Source organism: Typopeltis vanoorti, chromosome 16 (genome assembly GCF_054136105.1).
Source record: "Typopeltis vanoorti isolate ZY-2024b chromosome 16, IOZ_Tvanoo_1.0, whole genome shotgun sequence".
NCBI classification, from domain to species: domain Eukaryota; kingdom Metazoa; phylum Arthropoda; class Arachnida; order Uropygi; family Thelyphonidae; genus Typopeltis; species Typopeltis vanoorti.
The window spans coordinates 54,806,011-54,828,176 of NC_143564.1; the positions used below are offsets into that span (position 1 = coordinate 54,806,011).

At 37.3% G+C, this 22,166-nt stretch overlaps 1 protein-coding gene across 1 annotated transcript in view; it reads right to left on the bottom strand.

Annotated features, from left to right (window-relative positions):
• LOC150098029 (uncharacterized) overlaps positions 1 to 22,166 on the bottom strand; it is a 995,665-nt gene that overhangs the window by 187,938 nt on the left and 785,561 nt on the right. The window contains exon 35 of the mRNA XM_090406661.1: positions 21,489 to 21,542. Within this exon, the coding sequence (XP_090262787.1) occupies positions 21,489 to 21,542 (54 nt within the window). The remainder of the gene's footprint in view (positions 1 to 21,488; positions 21,543 to 22,166) is intronic.

A 22,166-nucleotide genomic window follows, 5' to 3' on the forward strand; every position in this document is an offset into this window, starting at 1 on the left:
AGTGTAAAGAAAGGTGAACATTATGAGGAAGTTCACTCATAGTCTTTAACAAGTTGTTTGTACGGTTTTGTAATTCTCTTGTAGGATCTTCCTGAAGAACTAAATAAATCATGTTGTCTTCTAGTAATTGAAGCATTTTGCTGTGATAATCCTCAGAGTTGAGGACGACCGTGGAATTGCCTTTATCTGCAGGTGAAATTTTGATAGATCCTAACCAGGGATCTATCAAATCTATTGTTCTTGTGGCATTTGTTATGTAGGCCAGATGGAAAGGTCAGGAGAAATCCATATGGCAGAACATAAAAAAGATGTAGAAAAAAGAAGAGAACACAAATCAGACCTAGCTTTCCACACAACTGCCACTGGCCATAAAGTACTTTGGGAAAAAATGATCATGTCATATATTGATAAAAACACAAGAAAATTCAAGGAAGTGGCAAAAATGCTTACAATTCCTACACAGTGCAACAAAAACCAAGGTTTGATATTACACCAAGTGTGGTTGGCATTCATAAAAAATCTAACTTCCTCAGATCTCAAACATAACACACTTAAAGCACGGAACGTGACAACAAATAACAATGTTCCAACAAACATTCTGTAACGAATGTTTCAATTTTTTCAATGTTACAGTTAGAAACATCTAATGGACTATGAATTTAATCTTTGTTAGTTGTATTTAACTTTTTTTATACACCAACACCACTGATGATGTAAGTCATACGACGTTCAAAACTTGTTGGGTTTTTCACGTATAAACATGTGGTCTCAATACCAGAATCTATCTCTCGAACTACTGAATCACAGAAACCTTTGCACACATACTGTGCAGAGATTTTCATGCAAGTGCATTTTTGATCTGCTGTGAGCAAGAGCGGCAACCATCTTCGCAAAGCTTTTTCATTTGCAATTCTTCGTGCAAAATATATCCTACATGTTCTTTTGAAATGCTTACAGTCTCAGCAATTTCACGCACTTTGACTCGCTGGTCATCCAATACCATATTGTGCACTTGATCAATGATTTCTGGTGTTGTTGTTACACTTTTTGGACATCCTTCACATGGATCATCTTCAAGGCTGGTATGGCCAAGTTTAAACTTGGCCATTTTTTAATTGTCATTTAAAATTACAATTTTTTGTCATTTAAAATGACAATTTTTTAATTGTCATCTTTTAATTGTCGAACATGAAGGAGAAGAGTGCCCATAAACTTTTATGAACTTCGAATGAATTTCTTTTGGAGTTAAGCCTTCTTTTATGACCACACAATACTCAATTTTATCCATTTCAAGGGATACAGACAACATATTTGCTTCAGACAACTGTATAAAACAAACTACTTGATACAATGACTTGCCATTTCACATGGAAGCTTATGACAGATGTACCAACCTAGAAAAAAAAATCTTGCCAATAGTGTTGCCATCTCTGGTTGAGGCCAAGAACTTTTCAGATCACCCTCATAAAAGATCTCAAAATATCTTGCTCAAGACATAACAAAAAAGAAATAAATGTTTAACTAACTACTTGTATAAAATCATCATCATCAGATTCCTGACATGTACCATTAAGGGGTGTACAGGATATCATAGTACTACATGAAAAACTTACATCACCACTAACTTCCTATCCACAATTTTCCTCCAAATCAATCTGTTACCTATCAAGACTCCAACATTATCAGATCTTATATTTTTGTTTTCTAAGGCACTTTTTACTATATCAATCCACCTATAACTTGGTCTTCCTCTGGTTCTTTTTCCAGCAAACCAGTTGTCATTGATGCCATCTGTTCACTCCCCTAATCTTTTTCAGGACTCTCATATCTGCAGTCTCCAGTCTTTGGTCAAGTGTTTTATTTCTAACCCAGCTCTCAGATCCATAAGTTAAACTTGGCTTGAACACTTTCTTCTATACAGCTAATTTAGTGTTTTTTTGACTAATTTCTATCTTATTCCATATAAATTTATTCAGTTGACTTCATACCATACCAGCTTTGTTGATTCTGTTGTCAATTTCCATATTTAATTTACCATCTTCTCTATAAAAATCATACCTAAGTAGCTGAAATGTTTTATTTGTTTTATAGGTTCTCCATTCACAATGCAGCTGCATATTTCAGTGCTTCTACCTATTTTCATTGTCTTTATCTTCTTATTGCTAACATTCATACCAGATCTATTACAATAGTAATTCAATTTAGTCAGGGAACCTTGCAGACTTGTATCAGATTTATTTAGAAGTATAATCATCCACATAAAGCAAAGAGTTGAGAGTAACATCTCCAGTTTTGATATCAGGTTTAATACCACTTTTTTTCATAATGTGATCCATATAGATAATAAATAACAGAGGGGATAATGTATATCCTTGTCTGATATTGCCTGCCATTCAAGAAGATTAGCCTCGTATTTAGTGTTGAATACTATAGTTGCTACTCCTTTTCCTTGATTGTCATTGACTGAATATAACATTTTGTATTTATTGCTCAGAAAGATCTCACCAGTTTTTGTCTTTTTTGTTTCAGTCATCCCCTATTATGTCAATCTGGTACTTATCCAATTCCTCAGCTAGCTCCATTTCTTTGCCATTCAGGCTTCTTATGTTGATAGTACTGACTGATGTTGATTTGGGGTGTGTTTCAGGATTTGTTCCAGTAGCTTATATTTCACTGTTTGCCCTGTTTCCCAACACAAAAACTAGATGCCATTAATACTCTAAAAAACAGAGCTTTGAAGATCTGCTCCAATGAACAAGTGCTGAAAGATGAATTTAAAGTTATCAGCAATACTTTTCTATAAAACGGTTCCCTGGAAAAAAAAAAAAAAGTGGGCGCCTTTTTCAACTGGGCGACGCCCCACCCAACATGAATTTCTATCATGTTGTACCATTATTTTATATTGTAGTTTAAACCAATAAGAATACAAGTTGGTCAGCTAAATTCCAAATTGCAAGCTCATCCTCGTTCCTTCAGTATCCAGGTAGATACCTAACGGGGTGCACCATGAGAAGGTGAGGATTGGACATTAGGTCAGAAGCCTTGGTTGGTTCTCCACATCCCTTTTTTATAAATTTAATTTTTGTATTTTTAAGTGGTATATTTGAATTCTAATTTATATTAAAATTCAGATATCCCACAGAATATAAGTGAGGATATTAGAAAATAATTGGTATATATTGGCCAGTATATACACATAAACTCCTACCACCACCCAACACAAAAACTAGGTGTCATTAGTACTCTAAAAAACAGTTGGCTTTGAAGATCTGCTCCAATGAACAAGTGCTGAAAGACGAATGTAAAGTTATCAGCAATACTTTTCTAAAAAAATGGTTACAGCCAAAACACTGTTAACAAAATTCTCTACAAGACCTCAATAAAAAAAAGATAAAACAGAATGCAATAAAACTATAACCATTCCTTACATTAAAGCGACATCAGATAAAATAAATAGAATACTACAGAAATACAACCTCAAAGCCACCTTTAAACCTCCTGCAAAATTAAAAAGCTTGTTCAACTCATCCAAAGACCCACTCTCTCCACTGGCCCACCCTGGAGTATACCACATTTATTGCACCTGTAATCTACCATATATAGGGGAAACAGGACACACAATTCCTATCAGACAAAAGGAACATAAATGACACATTAAATATAATAACTATGGTGAAGCTGGGCTTTTTTGATCATGCCCTGAACACTTTACATAGAATTAACTGGAAAAGTACCAATTGTTCATACCATTGGTATGAACCAAAAACATGATTTCACTGTGTTGGATATCTGGGTATTATTAAAATTCAGAAGAAGGGATGTGAGATTTTTCTTGCAAGAGATTAGACAGGACTGAGTTTTGGGAAGCAGTGAAGTCTACAGTGTTATTCTCACTCCACAGAAATATAGCAAGGAGATCAGAGTTAGGATACTGGTTATAGTATATGTAATGATGGTACACTTTGTTCCTACTCTTTATTTGACATACCTTGTATTACATGGGCAATACAAGGTTTTTCAAATAAAGAGTAGGAACAAAGTGTACTGTCATTGACAAAGCTATGGACAGGATTTGAAGGTACAAGAGGAATAGGGTGAAATTAGTACAGTTTCCTATATTGGTGTGGAAACTGGAGAAGATATCATCCACCATTACTTGTAGTGAACAACCAGTGAGAAAGATGCCGATACAGTTGCAGAAGGGCAAAAGAAGACCATAAGATTGTTGGTTAGTTTACTGAGTAGGCCTAACCTGCCAAACTTGATTAAAATACTTTAGAAATACTGAGAGTGATCAAGTGAGTTTTTCCATTGGTTGATTTCTGATTTCTTTCTGGTAAAGAAATCAGAAGCAGTATTTGGGAATATCTTTACTTTAGTTATCATTGCAGGAATTGGAAGAAACCAGTGATGCCACTAAGGCAGTCTTGTCTTTGGGTGATGTTATGGTACTATCTAGATGTGAGAGAACATTAACAGAATATTAACTTTTGCTCAAGTTATGCCTGATGGTTTGACTAACATTTAGATAGGAGGCAAATTTGCAGCATTTAGTCCTTTCAAAATCTTATTTAGATTTGTTGGTGTGTTGCTTTTTTTCCAACTGTTGCGAACTGTGACATACGCAGAGGGTGCAGTTGGAGTTCTTGTCCAGAGCCACTATTGTATGTTAATTTTTTTTTCTTGTGGTGCACTGGCACACTTATTCAAGAATTAAGGCTTAGATAATGGTTGGGAATTTGGGGTGGAATGGGGATGAAGCCATTCATTCCTTTGAAGATGATTTCTGTTATTCAGTATGAGCAAGTGTTTGTATTTATCAGAACAGAAACAGTAGTCAGAGCACAGAGGTAATGAGAATGTTAAGTGAGGACTGTTCCATGTAAGGAGACTTGTATGAGGTTGTAGTCTGAGTTACCAAGAGGAGAATTGATATCTACAGTATATTTGGAAGAAGAAGCATGTTAAGAAGAGGTCACGTGTATGGACAGGTTAGCAGGATTGTCGGATATTATGTTAGGGATACTGACTATCTCTGTTACATTGTTGTTAATGGCCAATACTTTGGCATCTCTCCTAGCTTGATTGATGGAACTGGAGAATGGAAGGCAATTTAAGTTGTGGACACTAACAACTTAAAAGTCCCCATAAAGGATGATCTACATAAAATAAGAAAATGAAACCATGTTTCATTGAGTTGTAATTCATTATATGTGGAAAAGAAGAAATAAGGAATAGGGATATGCAAAGGGAGGTGATGACTCACAAACATAACGCCAACAGAGAGGGGAACCGGTTTCCTGTCTGTATGTAGCTTCAACAGTTTCCTCTACTGCATACCACCTTATTTGGTCTTCTTCCAGTCATGAACAGAAAAGTAAGTGGCAGCAGGATTTAGTACCAGCTCATTGGGAAGCCCCCAAATTTGTTACTATCAGGCTGGCATGTGGAACCATTTTACTGCTGCACCATCAAATAGTAGAGGGTCTTGATTCTGCAGTGTGATTGACATGCCCTTTACAGTATCACCCACACTACGTGTGAGTGGGGGGTGGGACAGAAAGTGGAGCCCTTGTCCTGGTGACCAGACGTGGCTGTAAACCACTTCAGGCCTCCAGTTCAGGTGGTATTTCACCAAGCAACGAAAGACATTTACCACCTAAGATGGCTAGCATTTCCTCCAACTAGAAGGTGGGATGACTTTGAGAGGCTATATACCATGTATCAAAAGTCCCTTTAGCCCAAAGATGCCTGTGCAATAATAATAAGGGAATATTTCTAAACATTTACATGGATAACATGGGTAGAAAAAAATATAGAATTATTAAAATCTCCAATATATTTTATCCAATGTAACATGGACATCATCAGGAAGAAAAGCAAAGGCCAGTAAATATGTTCAAAACACGAATCATAAGACATGAGTCATACACTTGCTTACTATAGTAGCTCTTATCTTGGTCACAGCTGAGTTGACAGAAATGCACTATTAAAATTTGAAGCAACCAATGGAATAGCTTCAGTGACTACAATTAAATAACCTAATCATTCTTAAAAAATGAACAGTTAATAGTAAAATTACTTCACAAAACTTTGAAATGGGCATAGAGTCAGAGTTTGCATGATTTCATAGCATTTCACAAGTTTTGATAAAAAGATGATAAAATTTGAAACAGTTTAAATGAAGAAACTAGACTAAGATTCAGATTTAATTATGTTTTTCTTGAAACTTGTGAAATGTTATGATCTCATCCAAACCATAACCTACTGTATGCCAATTTCAAAATTTTGGGAAATACAGACACTCCTTGGCATACGTAAGTCGGATCCCCCCCCCCCATCCTCAGACTTTTCATAATAGACTTAGTTATGTCAAACACATATGCAAGAAATAAATATGTAACGCAACGCAGAAATATTAAATAGTAAAAAAAAACGATAAACATCCTATATACATCCTGTATTACACCATATCCAGTTGGACAATTTTTAAATGCTGAACATACCAAATATATTTTACATTTTGAACATACTTTAGTGCTGGCAACAAAAATATTAACAGGGAATTGTCACTGCACATTATCTTTTAACTCATGGCTTTCAATAATCCAAATTCATGTCTTTATGTCACAAGTATCCTTAAAACATCAATCCAAATTCATTTTATGGATAAAAGAAGAAAACGAAAAATAATCAACTAAAAGATAAAGTCCAAAAATGCTCCACCAGTATTAAGATTACATTAATTAAAAAAATAGTACATGTCGCTGCATGTTGGTTTGTTGCTAGTCATCATAAAAATCTGTGAAGGGATATTTGAACTTTTGCTTTCTCACTGAAGAAAATGGTGGTGGATTTGAGCTGTGCTAAAAAAAGTGTTTTAAAATGGTGTACAGTGTGACTTCTGTCGTGAACTGTGTTACATTTTTTTCCCCCAGTAATATAAGTGTTACTGGGAAAAAAATATATAAACAACAACTACTGTTTATATTGTGTTATTTTTGGGTTACTGAGAAAGTAAGGTCAGAGTCGAATGCATCTGCGATGGAAGAGAAGAAGAAGATAAGTTTTGTTATTTAGTTATTTAGTATAGTTTAAATATGGTTAAATATAGTTTATGCTTATAGTATTGCATAAGTAAATTAGCTTATAGTAGAGAGTATAACATAATGTAGTAGAGAATTAGTATTTAGTGTTTAGTTGTAGTAGTTCCTTGGCACTATTTGAATGATGGAGGCAGCTGCAGCTTGAATTACAAATGCCAGGTAACCAAGTCCTCCCCCATTTAGGACTATATTTTGAGTAACATACTACAAAATTTTGTGGCACGCAGTGCTTGTGGTATATATACATCCCTACAGTTGGATATGTGGTAGATGAGAGAAAGGAGAGTGCATATATGTGCAAAATATAGGCAATAGGAAGAATTTAGTGAGTTAGATATTACGATAACCAACCTCGTTGCATCAACCTAGAGAGAGAGAGAGACGAGTAGTGTGATAGAAGGTGAGAATAACGAGTGAAATATGAATGAATAAATAAGAGTGAGGAGTGTGGAAGGCTTGAATGACTGTGAAGTTTTCAAAGGCGGTCTTGAATTGGGAGGATGAATGCCAAGCAAGAATGGCTAACTTGCAGAGAGAGAGAGATGAGCTGAAAGAGGGGGTGGAATGTCTGGGAATGAGATGAGAAGTATGAAAGATGAGATTAGGCGAACAGAAGAGATGAATGCAAGGCAAATCAGAGTAGGAGTGAGAGAGAGACTTATGAGAATAATAGAAGAGGAGAGAATAGAAACAGAAGACAGGGAATGAGCGAGAGAGGTAAGAGAATGATGGAAGAGAGAATAGAAACAGTAAAAGAGAAGGAATGAGAGAGAGTTATGGGAATGATAGAAGAGGAGAGAATAGAAAGAGTAGAAGAGAGGTATGGGAATGATAAAAGAGAAGAGAATGGAAACAGTCAGAGACAGGGTGAATGAGAAGAATGCGAGGGAGTGCTGGAACCAGGGACAGAGTGATGCCAGGACAGCAGGTAAGTAGGGGAACACAGAGAGAAAGGGTTACAGGAGAGAGAGAGTGAGCAATCAAGGAACAGAGTGGTAAGAGGTGTGATGTATGGAGACTCAATTATCCATGGTGTGCAAGATAGGATGCCATAAATTAAAGATACCAAGAAATTATATACTTGATTTAATCCTTTATCCAAGTGTAAGCAAACAAAGTTTGTGCCTGAAGTATTTTCAGGACTGAGGCAACTCATGGTAAAGGTGGTATGACTTCACATCACTTGTTTTAGTATTCCATAATGCAAAGCACATCTCCTTGTGGACATGTATAATGCTATGCATTATGGGAAGGGTCACTAACCATACTGGTTTTCTTGTTTATATGCGGGGGTTACCTCTCCAAAAACTTGTGAGATCCTTACCCAACAATGAACGACCTGAGTGATCATTTAACTCAGCATTGGCTCTGCTCAGTGACAGTTTCCTCTACCACCAAGCAGAACTGTTCATATTCCAAGGAAAAGCATCAGCCAAAGAAGCCGTAACAAGGCAACCCCCAACAGATCCAAATCCCTGGATGCTCAAAAGCTCCCTAAGGCAAAAACCTTAAGAGAGCAAAAACTCTGCTCCCCCAGAATCAAACTACCAACCGTTTCCCTGTTTAAGTGTAGGGTTACCACTCCAAAAACTCGTGTGATCACTCAGATCACCCGACAATGAGTGATCATTTAACTCGGCGTTGGCTCCCTCCAGTGATAGGCACACCCCACCACCGAGCAGTGCCATAATCTCAGTGGTGGCCCCACTCAGAGACAGGCAAAAACCTACCCCCCAAGCAGAGACGCTCATATCTCAGGGAAAGCACAGCCCCTTCTGCACAAAAGCACATGCATGAAAGCCAGACCCAGAAAAAGCAATAGCCGAGCCTCATTTAAAACCTCATTGGATACAGCCTTGCCACAACTACTTCCGCACAAAAGCACATCAGTGGGAGACAGACACAGAGGTAATACCAAGGTTGAAGTACTGCAGAAGTCATATTTTCATATATGAGTTGCCAAAAGGTGTCACACATTATTATTATTATATATTATAATATATATTATTATATATATTAACTATCTCTGGATTAGAGATAGTTAGTTGTTGAAAGTTTTTCCACTTGGTTATATTATAAATTAAAGTTTGGATTGTTTCTTAGGGCTGAGGCTGATTCCATGAAAAGCCTTTCGTATTTGAATTTACTATGGTGTATTATCGTGGCTTTCTTCCACCGTATTCTATGGCGGGTATCTGGCACATGGTCTGCAAGACCAGAGTGGCTGTAAATGGAATCAGGTTTCATGGAATTTCAATGGAATCAGCCTCGGCCCTAAGAAACAATCCAAACCTCAACAAATTTGGGTGCACGAGAATGCCCCAAATTGGGGAAACCTACATCAGAAGACCTTCAGCCCATAATTTCCTTAAGATATCTTTAATTTACAGTATAACCAAGTGAAAAAACTTTCAACAACTAACTATCTCTAATCCAGAGTATTATAATAATAAGGTGTGACACCTTTTGGCAACTCATATATGAAAATATAACTTCTCCATTACTTCAACTTTGGTATCACTTCTGGGTCTGGCTCCCACTGATGAGACCTCAATGAAGGTTGAAACCGGTTGGTGGTTTGATCCAGCGGAGCAGAGTTTTGGCTCTTTTAAGGTTTTTGCCTTTGGGAGCTTTTGAGCATCCAGGGATTTGGATCCATTTGGGTGGCCTGTATTAGGGATTCCTTGGCTGATGCTTTTCCCTGAAATATGAGCAGTTCTGCTTGGTGGTAGGGGAGCCTGTCACTGAACAGAGCCACTGCTGAGTTAAATGATCACTCAGGTTGCTCAATGTTGGGCGATCTAAGGGATCTCACGAGTTTTTGGAGAGGTAACCCCATCACATAAACAGGGAAGCCGGTCTGGGTATTGACCCTTCCCATAATGCATAGCATTCTACATGTCTGCAAGGAGATGTACTTTGCATTATGGAATAATAAAACAAGTGATGTGAAGTTATACTACCTTTACCATGAGTTGCCTAAGTCATGAAAATACTTCAGGCACAAGCTTTGTTTGCTTTCACTTGGATAAAGGATTAAACTAAGTATATAATTTCTTGGTATCTTTAATTTATAGTATAACCAAGTGGAGAAACTTTCAACAAGATAGGATGCCAGAAGTGTTTGCCTGGAGGAAAGATAGGAAGTGTGACTATGGCAATTAAGCAGAGTGAAAGCGTTGATGAGATGATTGTGATCAAGGGCACGAATGACTTGAGAAGCAGTGTAAATCGGGTGGAAAGAGATCTGAGATTCATGCTTGAGGTGTATAAAAGAAAACGCAGAGAAGAAAGATAGTGTGTGTTACACAGGTATGATAATGATGAGCTGAGCAGAAGAGCAGTAATAATGAATAGCACAATAGCCAGAATGTGTCAGAAGGCAGATGGTAGCAGGAGTGGCCTCTTGTGGGAATGGGTGCTTGGGGGCGGGGGACAATATCAGGTAAAGTAAGAATGAGTCCAGTAAATCTGGAATGAATAATAGGTATAGAAGCAGTGACATTTTTATGCTTTATATTAATGCAGGAGTATCTGGAATAAAGGAGATGAATTAGTGATGCTGATAGCATCAGCCTGGCCAAAGATTATTGGGATCTCTGAGATGGTTGATGGAAGATGATGTAATATCAGGAATAGAAGTAGCAGGGTACAGGGGCGAATGCTGGTCTTAAAATTCGCGCTTGCTCTTGTTATCATTCAGAGAGTGAGAGGTGTGATTGAAGTCTGATTAGCAGAATAATGAATTTACTGACCATTTAAAACTAGATATTTAGAAATTTATGTACACTTAATCATACAAATACAACATTTATTTTACAAACGATATTCTGAAAGTTTATTTTTCACTTGGTTGGACTATAATAAATTTAGTTTAATCCTCTATCCAAGTGTAAGCAAACAAAGTTTGCTCACACTTGGATAAAGGTAGTACAATACTGGGGTAAGGTAGTACAACACCGGGCAACTCGTTGCAAAGGTGGACCAAGCTAACATCACTCCTATCTCAGTATCTCCCATAATGCAAAACACTTCTCCTTGCAAACATGTATAATGTTATGCATTAAGGGAAGGGCCACTACCCAGACTAATTTCGACCTTTATTGAGGTCTCTTCAGTGGGAGCCAGGCCCAGATGTGGAGATACCAGGCAGAAGTAATAGCAAGGTCATCTCTACCTATAGGAGTTGCTAAAAGGTGTGCCACCTTTTTATTAAATTACTCTGGATTTAGAGAAAGATGTTGAAAATTTATTTTTCACTTGGTTCGACTATAATAAATTTAGTTTAATCCTTTATCCAAGTGTGAGCAAACAAAGTTTGCACCTGAAAGCATCTTCAGGACTGGGGTAAGGAAGTACAACACCGGGCAACTCGTAGCAAAGGTGCACCAAGTTAACATCACTCCTATCTCAGTATCTCCCATAATGCAAAACAGATCTCTTTTTTAACTAAATTTATTATAGTCCAACCAAATGAAAAATAAACTTTCAACATCTTTCTCTAAATCCAGAGTAATTTAATAAAAAGGTGGCACTCCTTTGGCAACTCCTATAGGTAGAGATGACCTTGCTATTGCTTCTGCCTGGTATCTCCACACCTGGGCCTGGTTCCCACTGAAGAGACCTCAATAAATGTTGAAACTAGTCTGGATAGTGGCCCTTCCCTTAATGCATAACATTATACATATCCGCAAGGAGATGTGTTTTGCATTATGGGAGATACTGAGATAGGTGTGATGTTAGCTTGGTCCACCTTTGCAACGAGTTGCCTGGTGTTGTACTACCTTACCCCAGTACTGAAGATACTTTCAGGCACAAACTTTGTTTGCTCACACTTGGATAAGGGATTAAACTAAATTTATTAAATGATATTCTATCTTTTTCAATTTAGCTACTTGAATACAAATTCTACCCTATGGTTCTTCTTTATGAAGTGGTCAATAGCATCGTCATAAAAAGTTGGTTGTAACTTAATTTTCCCAAGCAACACGCACACTTGTAAAGGCTGGCTGAAGCTCACTGGCTAGAGCTACTTTGACTGTGTATGGCCTGTGTTCAAGACGATGTGAAGGGAGCAGAAATGCTATTAAGTATTTCTTTCCCAGTTCCCAAGCAGTATTTATTTTATTTCCACTCAGCTCCTCATTCCATGCTATAGCTGCAAGCTGTCTCCTAAGCTTGTGATAATCACCAGCCTTGCAATTCCACATATATCCTTTCCTCACAGAAGCCTTCATATGACTATGCATAACCCAGCTGATCAATTTATGGTCATTTTGACCAAGTGGAATGAAGTGCAAACCCTATTCAAAATTACATCCTCTGATCAAATGATTAGATCTAAAACTCTTGATCTTTGCACACCTTCCTTTACATACTGCCTAAGATAGTTGTGTCTCATGAAATTCATTTTCCTTATTCCCAAACGCTATCTCTTCATTCCAATCTACACACCCATAATAATCACCCTTCCTTTGTTCACTATCCCAAGTTGCTTATACATATTTCTTCATCACCTCCCTCCACATTCCATGGCCTATAGCCACATCCAACTAAATATCTCTTCCTGTCAAACTCCATCTAACATCACACTTCCTCAAAATCGTTTGTGTTGAGTTGTGCTGGAAAACGTGCTTTTAAATTAAAGTATAGTGTGCCTTTCTCAAATTGTGCTGCAGTTGTGCTTCAGTTGGATACAAGTGTCCTTCAGTGGTGTTATTGTTCGGAACTCTGTTGTATATATTGTTTTTTCATTGCTGTTTGTTTCACTACTACTTCAGCGACTAAAGATGGCGTCCAACAACAGACATATGTCAGTGGCTCTGAGGTCTTCTATACGAAAGTCTGGCTCTGTATTGGATTTTTCACAATTGATGCGTTGCAGAAACTTTTAAATGTATACGCCGAGGAATGTGAAGGATCTGTGGACTATTTGGCTAAATGAGAAGAATAAAAATGTCGACATGTGTGAGAAGTGTCGGGATGGGCTGGAATGATTAGGCATGGAAACAGACGTCGGGACCATAGCGGATGAACTTCAGCAGGAGTTCTGGAAAATGAAAAATGACCTTCATCTTTTGCAAGAGGAATTGGAAGTGCTCAGTAAGGAGGTTCTGGAAATTAAAACTGAGTTAAATGGTTTGAATAGAGAAATTAGGTCTAAATGGAGATTACACTAGCTGAATTAACTAGAACAGGATTAAGTATGGGAGAGTCTTTGGTGACTGATGAAGTAATAAATAGTATGGGAGTGATTGGGAGTCAACAGAATGAAAGCACAAGAGGTCTGGAAGAAATGAGATGTTGTGAGAGTGAGAGAGTAAGTAAAAGATTGTTGAGGGTAAGAAATAAAACTGGGAGAGTCATGCTGAATAGTGTAGAAAATGAGCCAGTGAGTGACGCTTGTTTGGGTTTGAATGAAGTTATGAGGTGGTATATTATATGGTGATTCAATGATTAAGGGCATGGAGAGCAGTATGCCTGAGGAGTGCTTGTCTGGCAGAACAATAGAGAGAGAGTGACTTTAGCAGGGGCATGATGCAGAAAAGATTATAGTTATGGTAATGAATGATATGTTGAAAGAATGTACAAAAAAAAAGAGGTCTGGAATTTGTTGATGTCTGGAGTGTGTTTGAAGGCAAAAGACAGCTGTATGCAAGAGATAGGTTGCATCAGAACATAAGCAATTGATGAAGTTACCGTTTTCTGAGCACGTTGAAGTGATTGGGCATGGAAACTAAAATGGAAAAAGTTGAGTGTAAGAGGGAGAAACTTAAGCAGTGATTGTATAACTGTTGAACCTTATTCGTGGAATAAATTGCAGAATAGAGGGGATAAATATCAGCATGGGACTAAACTGAAATTAGTGACATGTATATCAGTTCTAAAGCTGGTACAAGAACTACAAGAACTAAAGGGAATCTGCAATTTTTGTATTCAAATGCAAGAAGAATTTGAAATAAGAGGGAAGAATTTTTGGCATTAGTCAGTGCAATCTCAACAAAAGTTGTAGGCATTAGTGAAACTTGGCTGTTAGCAGAAGATGTGGTCACTGGAATCGAATGTGATGGTTACAGTATTTTCAGGGAGGACAGAGAAGATAGAACGGGGGGGGGGGAGTAGTACTGTTGATGATAGCTGATGAGTTGCAGCCAAAGAAAGTAGTATATCAAGATGATAGACATGTGAATGATAGTACATTTCAGGCGGTCTGGTGTGAAATAGTGACCAATGCAACCTAATATACAGTTGGTTGCTGCTACAAGCCAGGGAGTATAGGGGTGATACTAAATTTATGCATCAGCAAATTAGTGCAATGAGTGCAGGGCTAGTGATTATTATGGGGGATTTTAATTATGGTGATATCATTTGGAAGGAGGAAATATCACATGGCAAAAAGGAAATGGAATTCATAGATTTTCTACGAGATAATTACTTGAAACAGCACATAACTGAAGGGACAAGTGGTGTGCGAGTGTTTGGACCTGCTCATTGATTCAGAGGATATATGTATAAGTAAGGTGTCCTCGTTACCTCCAATTGGTGAGAGCGATCATGTGGTATTGACTTGCGGGGGTTGCAAAATTTGTGGATTTCTCTCTTAAGAAGGGGTATATACGGAACTACAGGTTAGGCAATTATAACAAGCTTTGGAGTGAGCTTGCAGCGGTCCCATGGCAGAACATATTGCAGGGGAAAGATGTTAGCAGTGCATGGGATAAAATCAGCGGGTATCTGAAGAAGGTAATATTAGATTGCATCCCCATGGTCAGGAAGACAAACAAGGTAGGCATTAGATGGATGAGTAGTAGTATCAAGCTTGATCTGCAAAAAAAAAGAAAATGTTATGGAGAATTTACAAGGAGAAAGGTGATCAGTACACCCATCAGCAGAACAAGGCTCAAGCTAGGAAGGTTACCAGCATAGCAAGAAAAGCTAAATCAGATTATGAGAAGACCTTAGCCAAGGAGAACAAGGGTAATCCCAAAGAGTTCTTCCGCTATGCGGCAAGTAAAAGGAAGAATGACTTCGGAAGGATAACCTTAGTGGGTGCTTATGGTATCGAGGTGACCAATTCAGATGTAATAGTAGAGTTACTGAGTGATCACTTTTCAAAAGTCTATCACCCAAGTGAGAATATCTCTGTACCTGTAGCAATAACTAATGTGGGAATTGAAGTTAAGAAATCAGAGATACTTAGTATATTGCAAAATTTAAATGCAAACACTGCTGTAGGTTTAGATGAAATATCATCTCGACTGTTGCGTGAATGTGCAAAGGAATTGTCAACGCCTCTTACTTGGTTATTTATTATTATTATTATTATTACCCAAGACCTCATGGAGTCAAAGACTCATCTGGGAGGTCCTTTTATCACACACATATCTCATCATACTGTGTCTTAAACACACTCAAACTCCTTGCAGGCCCCACAATCTCAGGCAAAGCATTCCAATCATTCACAACTCTGCACGAAAAAAACCTACCTCTCACTTACCTACTCACACCCTCTTTATACAGTTTCCAGGGATGACCTCTGATCTCCCACTATTCTCTGTAGAACTTCTCCACCATTAATCTTATAACAACCTCTTACCAACTTGTAGGTCTCTATCATATCTCCCCTCTTCCTTCTCTCCACCAGACTCTGCAAATTACATCTTCTCAATCTTTCCTCATACACAACATTCCAGAGGTCAGAAACTACCTTAGGCAGTCGCCTTTGGACCCTTTCCAACATCTTTTCATCCTTCTGAAAACCCAGTGACAAAATCTGGGCACAATAGTCCATTGTGTGGCCTAATCAAAGCCTTATATAATGGAACTAGAATCTCCCTACTTTGCACGTCAGTTTCCTCCGCATCATTCCCAGAAGTCTTTGTGTTGTCTTCACAATTTTGGTGATGTGTCCCCTAAATTTTAGATCCTTATCCACTATCACCCCCTAGATCTCTTATTTCCTCTACCTCCAACAATATATTCTCACCAAGCATAAATTCTGCATCCCATCTTTGTTTTCCAAATTTTAAAACCTTACATTTTGCAACATTGAACTCACATCCCCATTTGCTTGCCCAATCACTCAATTTATTCAAGTCTTCTTGCAAGGCCACAACATCTTCACTACTCTTTATGGTTCGTCCCAACTTTGCATCATCTGCAAACAACTGAATATCTCCATCCAAATCTTTGCCAATATCATTAATATATAGGCCCTAAAACAGACCCCTGAGGAACTCCACTAGTGACTTTCCTTTTCCTGGATATCGCACCCCCATACACAACTTGTTGATACCTATCAGATAGCCAGTCTCCAATCCAATGCACTAATCTAATATCCAACCCCATCTGCTCTAGTTTGACTATCAACTTATCATGAGGTACTCTATCAAAAGCTTTTGCGAAATCCAAGTATATTACTGTGTATTCTTCTCCTCTGTCCAAGGAAGCAGTCACTTTATTGTAATAAGTAAGTAGATCACTAAAACATGACCTCCCTTTAGCAAATTTAACTTAAGATTGATCTCTGGTATGGTCCCTAGGGAGTGGAGGGAAGGCAAAGTAGTTTTCCTTTGCATAAAGGCGGCTCTAAAACTGCGGTAGTTAATTACAGACCAATCACCATGTCGGGAGTGGTGGTAAAAGTATTGGAAAAGTTGGTTAAAGAGAAAACTCAAGAATGGGGATTAGGATATGATACTCTATAGGGGCCAACATGGTTTTGTTAAAGGTCGATCCTCCCTTAGCAATTTATTAACTTTTTATAATAGAATGACATCTGAGTTGGACAAAAAAAATGGCTACACAGTGGTACTTCTGGATTTTGGTAAGACATTTGACAGGATACCCCATGGAATACTGTTGCACAAATTGGAGAAGATGGGGATGGATACTAAACTGGTGATATGGATAGGAGGATGGCTCAAGGAGAGATACCAGAAGGTGGTGTATGGAGGAGCAGAGTCCAGGATGAGGCAGGTGACCAGTGGTGTGCCTCAAGGCTCTGTGCTTGGGTCATTTTTGTTTAATTTGTATATATAATTAATGGGAAGCGCAATAAAAAATCAAGCTGATGTTGAGAGTTTGAAGAATGATTTAAATAAGCTGGTAAAATTGGCAAAAGGTAATGGATGTCAATTCAATGTGGAAAAGTGTAAAGTTCTGCATTTTGGGATTAAAAGATTACCAGCTGTGTACTACATTGATGGAACGGCACTCCAAGCGATTGATGAGGCTAGGGACTTAGGGGTGTTGGTAGATAGGGAGATGAAGTTCAGGAGACACATTGCTAAGGTGTCAACAATTGCGCATAGGATTACTTGGTTATTGAGGAACACACTAACATCCAGAGATAAAGAGGTTATTATTCCCCTTTATAAAGCACTGATACTTCCACATTTGGATTACTATGCTCAGGTCTGATCACCTGGATTCCTTGGAGATGAGGAGGCTGTGGAGAGGTTCAGAGAAGAGTGACTAAGTTGTTGAGTGATGTAAAAAATGCTCCCTACATTGATAGATCGAGAGCTTGTGGATTGCAGAGGTTAGTTAATAGGCAGAGAAGAGGGGATATGATAGAAACATTTAAATTACTGAAAGGTTTTTCTAGGACTGATGCAAGGGAAATGTTTCAGCTGTGTGATAGTGATGGAAGAACAGGCAGTCATCCCTGGAAATTAAGGAAAAGTGTGAGAACGAGCTTTTTCGCCTATAGGGTGGTGAATCAGTGAAATGCCTTGCCTGACTCAGTTGTGAGTTCTTCATCTATAAATGAATTCAAGAAGATATATGATATACTAGTGGCCAAAATTGTGGAAACCGTTTGGAAAAAGTGTATTTCTGAGGTTTGATGGCTCATAGCACCACTTTTTTTTGGGGGGGGGGGGTAATACCATAAAATTATATATCAATGGAAAGATAATTTAATCAAGAATGTAATGCAATAACTTTTATGAAGAAGTTTTTATTAGAACAGCAGTTATAAAGAAGAAAAGTGAAACACCTAGAAAAAATCAGATATACAAAAATTCTCACAATGTGAGTTAATACTTAGTTGGGTAACCTTTAGTGTTAATTACGACCTTCCAATGGAGTGAACCAAGTTTTTAATTCTGTAGCTGTTATAATGTGAAACCAAGATTGAATTATTGTTTATATTAATTGGGCTTTATTGGTGGGTTGCTTCTGGCTAAGAAGTTTCTTTAGTCGGCTCCATAGATTTTCGATTTGGTTAAGGTCTGGGCTATTCCCAGGCCATTCCAGCAGTGGAATATGATTATTTTGAAACCACTTTTTGCACACAGCAGCAACATGACATGGAGCTGAATCCTGTTGAAATATAAATGCTTCATTATCTTGGTAAAGATCACATGCAGAAGGCTTCAGTTTGGGCTCAAGTATTTCATTTATGTATTTTGGGGCATTTATATTCCCATTAATCATGCAAATTCCGCCCACACCTTTTGATGTCATACAACCTCAGATCATAACACTAAGTGGGTGTTTCACTGTAGGTGTAATGCAATCAGGTTGCAAATCTTCTCCGATTCTTCTCCTTATGTATTTTATGCTATCACTACCAAACAGGGAGAATTTGGTCTCATCACTCCAAATAACACTATCCCATTGTTCTTCTGTCCAGTTAACATGGGTTTTAGCCCAGTTTAATGTTTTCAACCTTTGTTTGAGAGATAAAAATGTCTTTTTTCGTGGAATTCTAGCATTTAGACCAAATTCCTGAAGTCTGTGCCAAACAGTCCTTGCACTCAACTTCACATTGTATTGCGCCATTTCATCTTGTATACACACAGATGATTTTCTTCTGTCACATAGGCAAAGTCTCTCAATTCTTCTATCATCACTTAGTGTTATGCACCTTTTTCTGCCATTACCAGTCTGGTTATGTAGTGACTGAGTCTCCTTTTACCTCTTCAAAAATTTAGAAATGCCACCTTTGGTTAAGTTTCCACCAATTTTTCTTCTAATTTCTTCATAACTGTAGCCTTGTTCACTTAATAGTACTATTTTACAGCGCTTTCTGGGTGACCAGTCAACTCTTTGTGCCATTTCTTTAATTTTATTATGTTTTACAAGCTCATTAAATGAAAGAACACAAAAAAACCAACCAACTTGATAGCAATCATATAACACACTGACAAATGTCCTCCTCTCAGCTCCAATACATGACATTAATAGCTGAATCCTACTGTGACCTTATTGGCTCATTGCCAAAACAAGATGACACCTGATTGGTTCTCTAAACACTCATGTTCATTGGCTACATTCAAATGAAGGAAAGCTACTTCATATCAACCTAAGCATGCTGTGCTTCCTTTTCCTGGTTATTTGGCTATAGCTTTTCATAGAATACAGATAATTAAATAAACTTTGTTGCATTACATTCTTGATTAAATTATCTTTCCATTGATATATAATTTTATGGTATTCACCAAAAAAAAAAAAAAAGTGGTGCTATGAGCCATCAAACCTCAAAAATGCACTTTTTCCAAAAGGTTTCCGCAATTTTGGCCACTAGTGTAGATATTGTTTTGATAGTTCGGGTCTCCCGCGATGAGTCTACTGACTCCATGGAGATAGCTGTAATAATAATAATGTTTACTTTATGTGAATATAATTCCCCTGCTATCATCATCAGCACCCCCCCCCCCCCCACTTTTCTTGTCATTTTTATCCTCACAAAAGACACTGCATCCTTCCATTTCTATTCCCATCAGGATATCATAATTCAAGCATGTTTCACTTATTTCAACACATTTTTGTGCCAATAACTTAATTAGTAAAACAATTTCATCTCCCTTATTTCTAATACTCTTGGCATTTGTAAATAAACATAGCAGTTTATTTTTAGTCTATAACCAGTCATAACCAAGCCACTTGTTGAATGTGATTTTCCCACCACACCTGCCTTTGCTTAATCACCTTTATCATCGCTTATTCCATATATATATCTTCTTATTCTCAATTATCCCACTCACATCATATCATGATCCATTCTATTTCTATGCTGATCATTTCCCCCCCCCCCTGACAAGTATGCACATTCACTACTACTTCCAATATTCACTTTCCCTATGCCATGTCACTCTATCTATCTGGGCTCCCCTCATCCTCTTTCCCTGTTCTCTTGCATTCCTATTCTCTTTTCATCTCTCACACTACTACTATTTCATTGACCAACACTTCAATGTTTTCTGTTCCCTCTTCTGATCTTTCAACTGTTACTTCTTATCTCTTGCTTGCATCATAGATTCCATTTCCACTTAACAATAATAGTTTCTGCAGTTCACTCGTTCTAAAGCCTTTCAAATATAATCCATCACTTTTGTACAATTCTATTCTTTCCTTGAATACACCCATCCAACTACACTCCCTTCTCTTCACACAGTTCTGCCAGTGCATCATTCATGATTCTCACTCTCTGTCTCAACTCATCATTGTTATGCCTCAGTAACACACTGACAACCTTTCCCACTATACTGTTATAGTGGGAAAGTGATATCATAACCTCCTGATATCCATCCCTATATTCTCATTCTCATTTTCCAAATTTATATGGAAAACAGAGAAATTGGTCAAGATGCTAAACTAGCTGTATACAAAAGCAGTATTCAAACCAATTTTAATTTAGGGATCTGAGAGCTGAGTTAGAAATAAAATACTTGATCAAACACTGGAGACTACAGATAAGAAAGTTCTGAATTAGCAGAGTAAAATGATGGCATTGATATGACTATGATATTAAAAATGAAGATATATTAGGAAAGAACTTGACATTGTTAGCATTTAAGAATGGGTTAGCAGAGCTAATCTCAGATGATATTAACAAAGCAAGTTTTCAAACAAAGGTTAGTGAAAAAAGTGTTCTTTGCGAGGATGGCAGGATAAAGACCCAGTGGAAGACCAAGATCTAGGTGGATTGATACAGTAAAAAGTGCCTTGAAAGATAGAAATATAAGCTCTGTTAATATTGGAGTCTTGAAAAATAACATTGATTTAAAGAAAAATTATTGATAGGAAGTTCATAATGTTGTTACGTTTTCATGTAGTACTATCATAATATCCTGTACACCACCCCATGTTGGTATATGTTAGGAATTTGATAATGATGAAATATAATAAAATATATATTAAAATGCAAAGTGTTGTGCGTAATACTTGTGAATACTTCCAATTTCTTCAATTTAATGTTTGATTTAAAATAAATACAGCAGAAACCTTGCATTTGAACACATGTTTATAAAATTAACACTGCTGTATTTTTAATCCATATGAAAAATTTGCATTCTTTTAATCAAGGATTAAAAATTAATATCTCAATTATTTCAAATTTATAATAAGTGGAAACAGATACTTTGTACTTACTGTTTCACCCATTGGCCCATCATTACCTTTAGATCCCTCCATTCCCACAGGACCCTATTTGAAGAAATTCATCATGATTTCCTGAGATATTTTTGCAGCAAGAAATATTTATAATAAAACCAATTTACCATAAATTTATAAAAAATATCCATGAATGTTTACAAAGAAATTAGCAGACCAATCTCTCTCTCTCTCTCTCTCTCTCACATATATATATATATATATATATATATATATTATTATTATTAAGGGTACTTACTCAGATTGTAGACATTTTATATTGGAATTTTACTGACTAGAAACACCGAGATAAGACAAAAACTTTAATTAGAACACAACTAGTTTCATCAGAATGCCGACTTCTTCAGGTGTACATACTATCACAAAAAACTGGAAAAATTAGCAAGATAAAAAAGTGTGAACTTCTCACATAAACAAGTTAGGAACAACAACAGTCAAGTTTGAACTGGCGTCCATGTGGCAGGTCTAGCGTGAGGCGTTAGTGAATGGGAACTATTTCGAGAACGGCATAATTGAGTTACTGTGCTGTGTGAATCAGGTAAGCTATAACTTAAATTACTGCTCATGTGTGAGGGGGTCCAGAACTATTTCTTTCGATTTGAAAATTCATCTTTCTAGTTCATCAGGGCATTTATGGATATTTGTAGTAAAATTCCA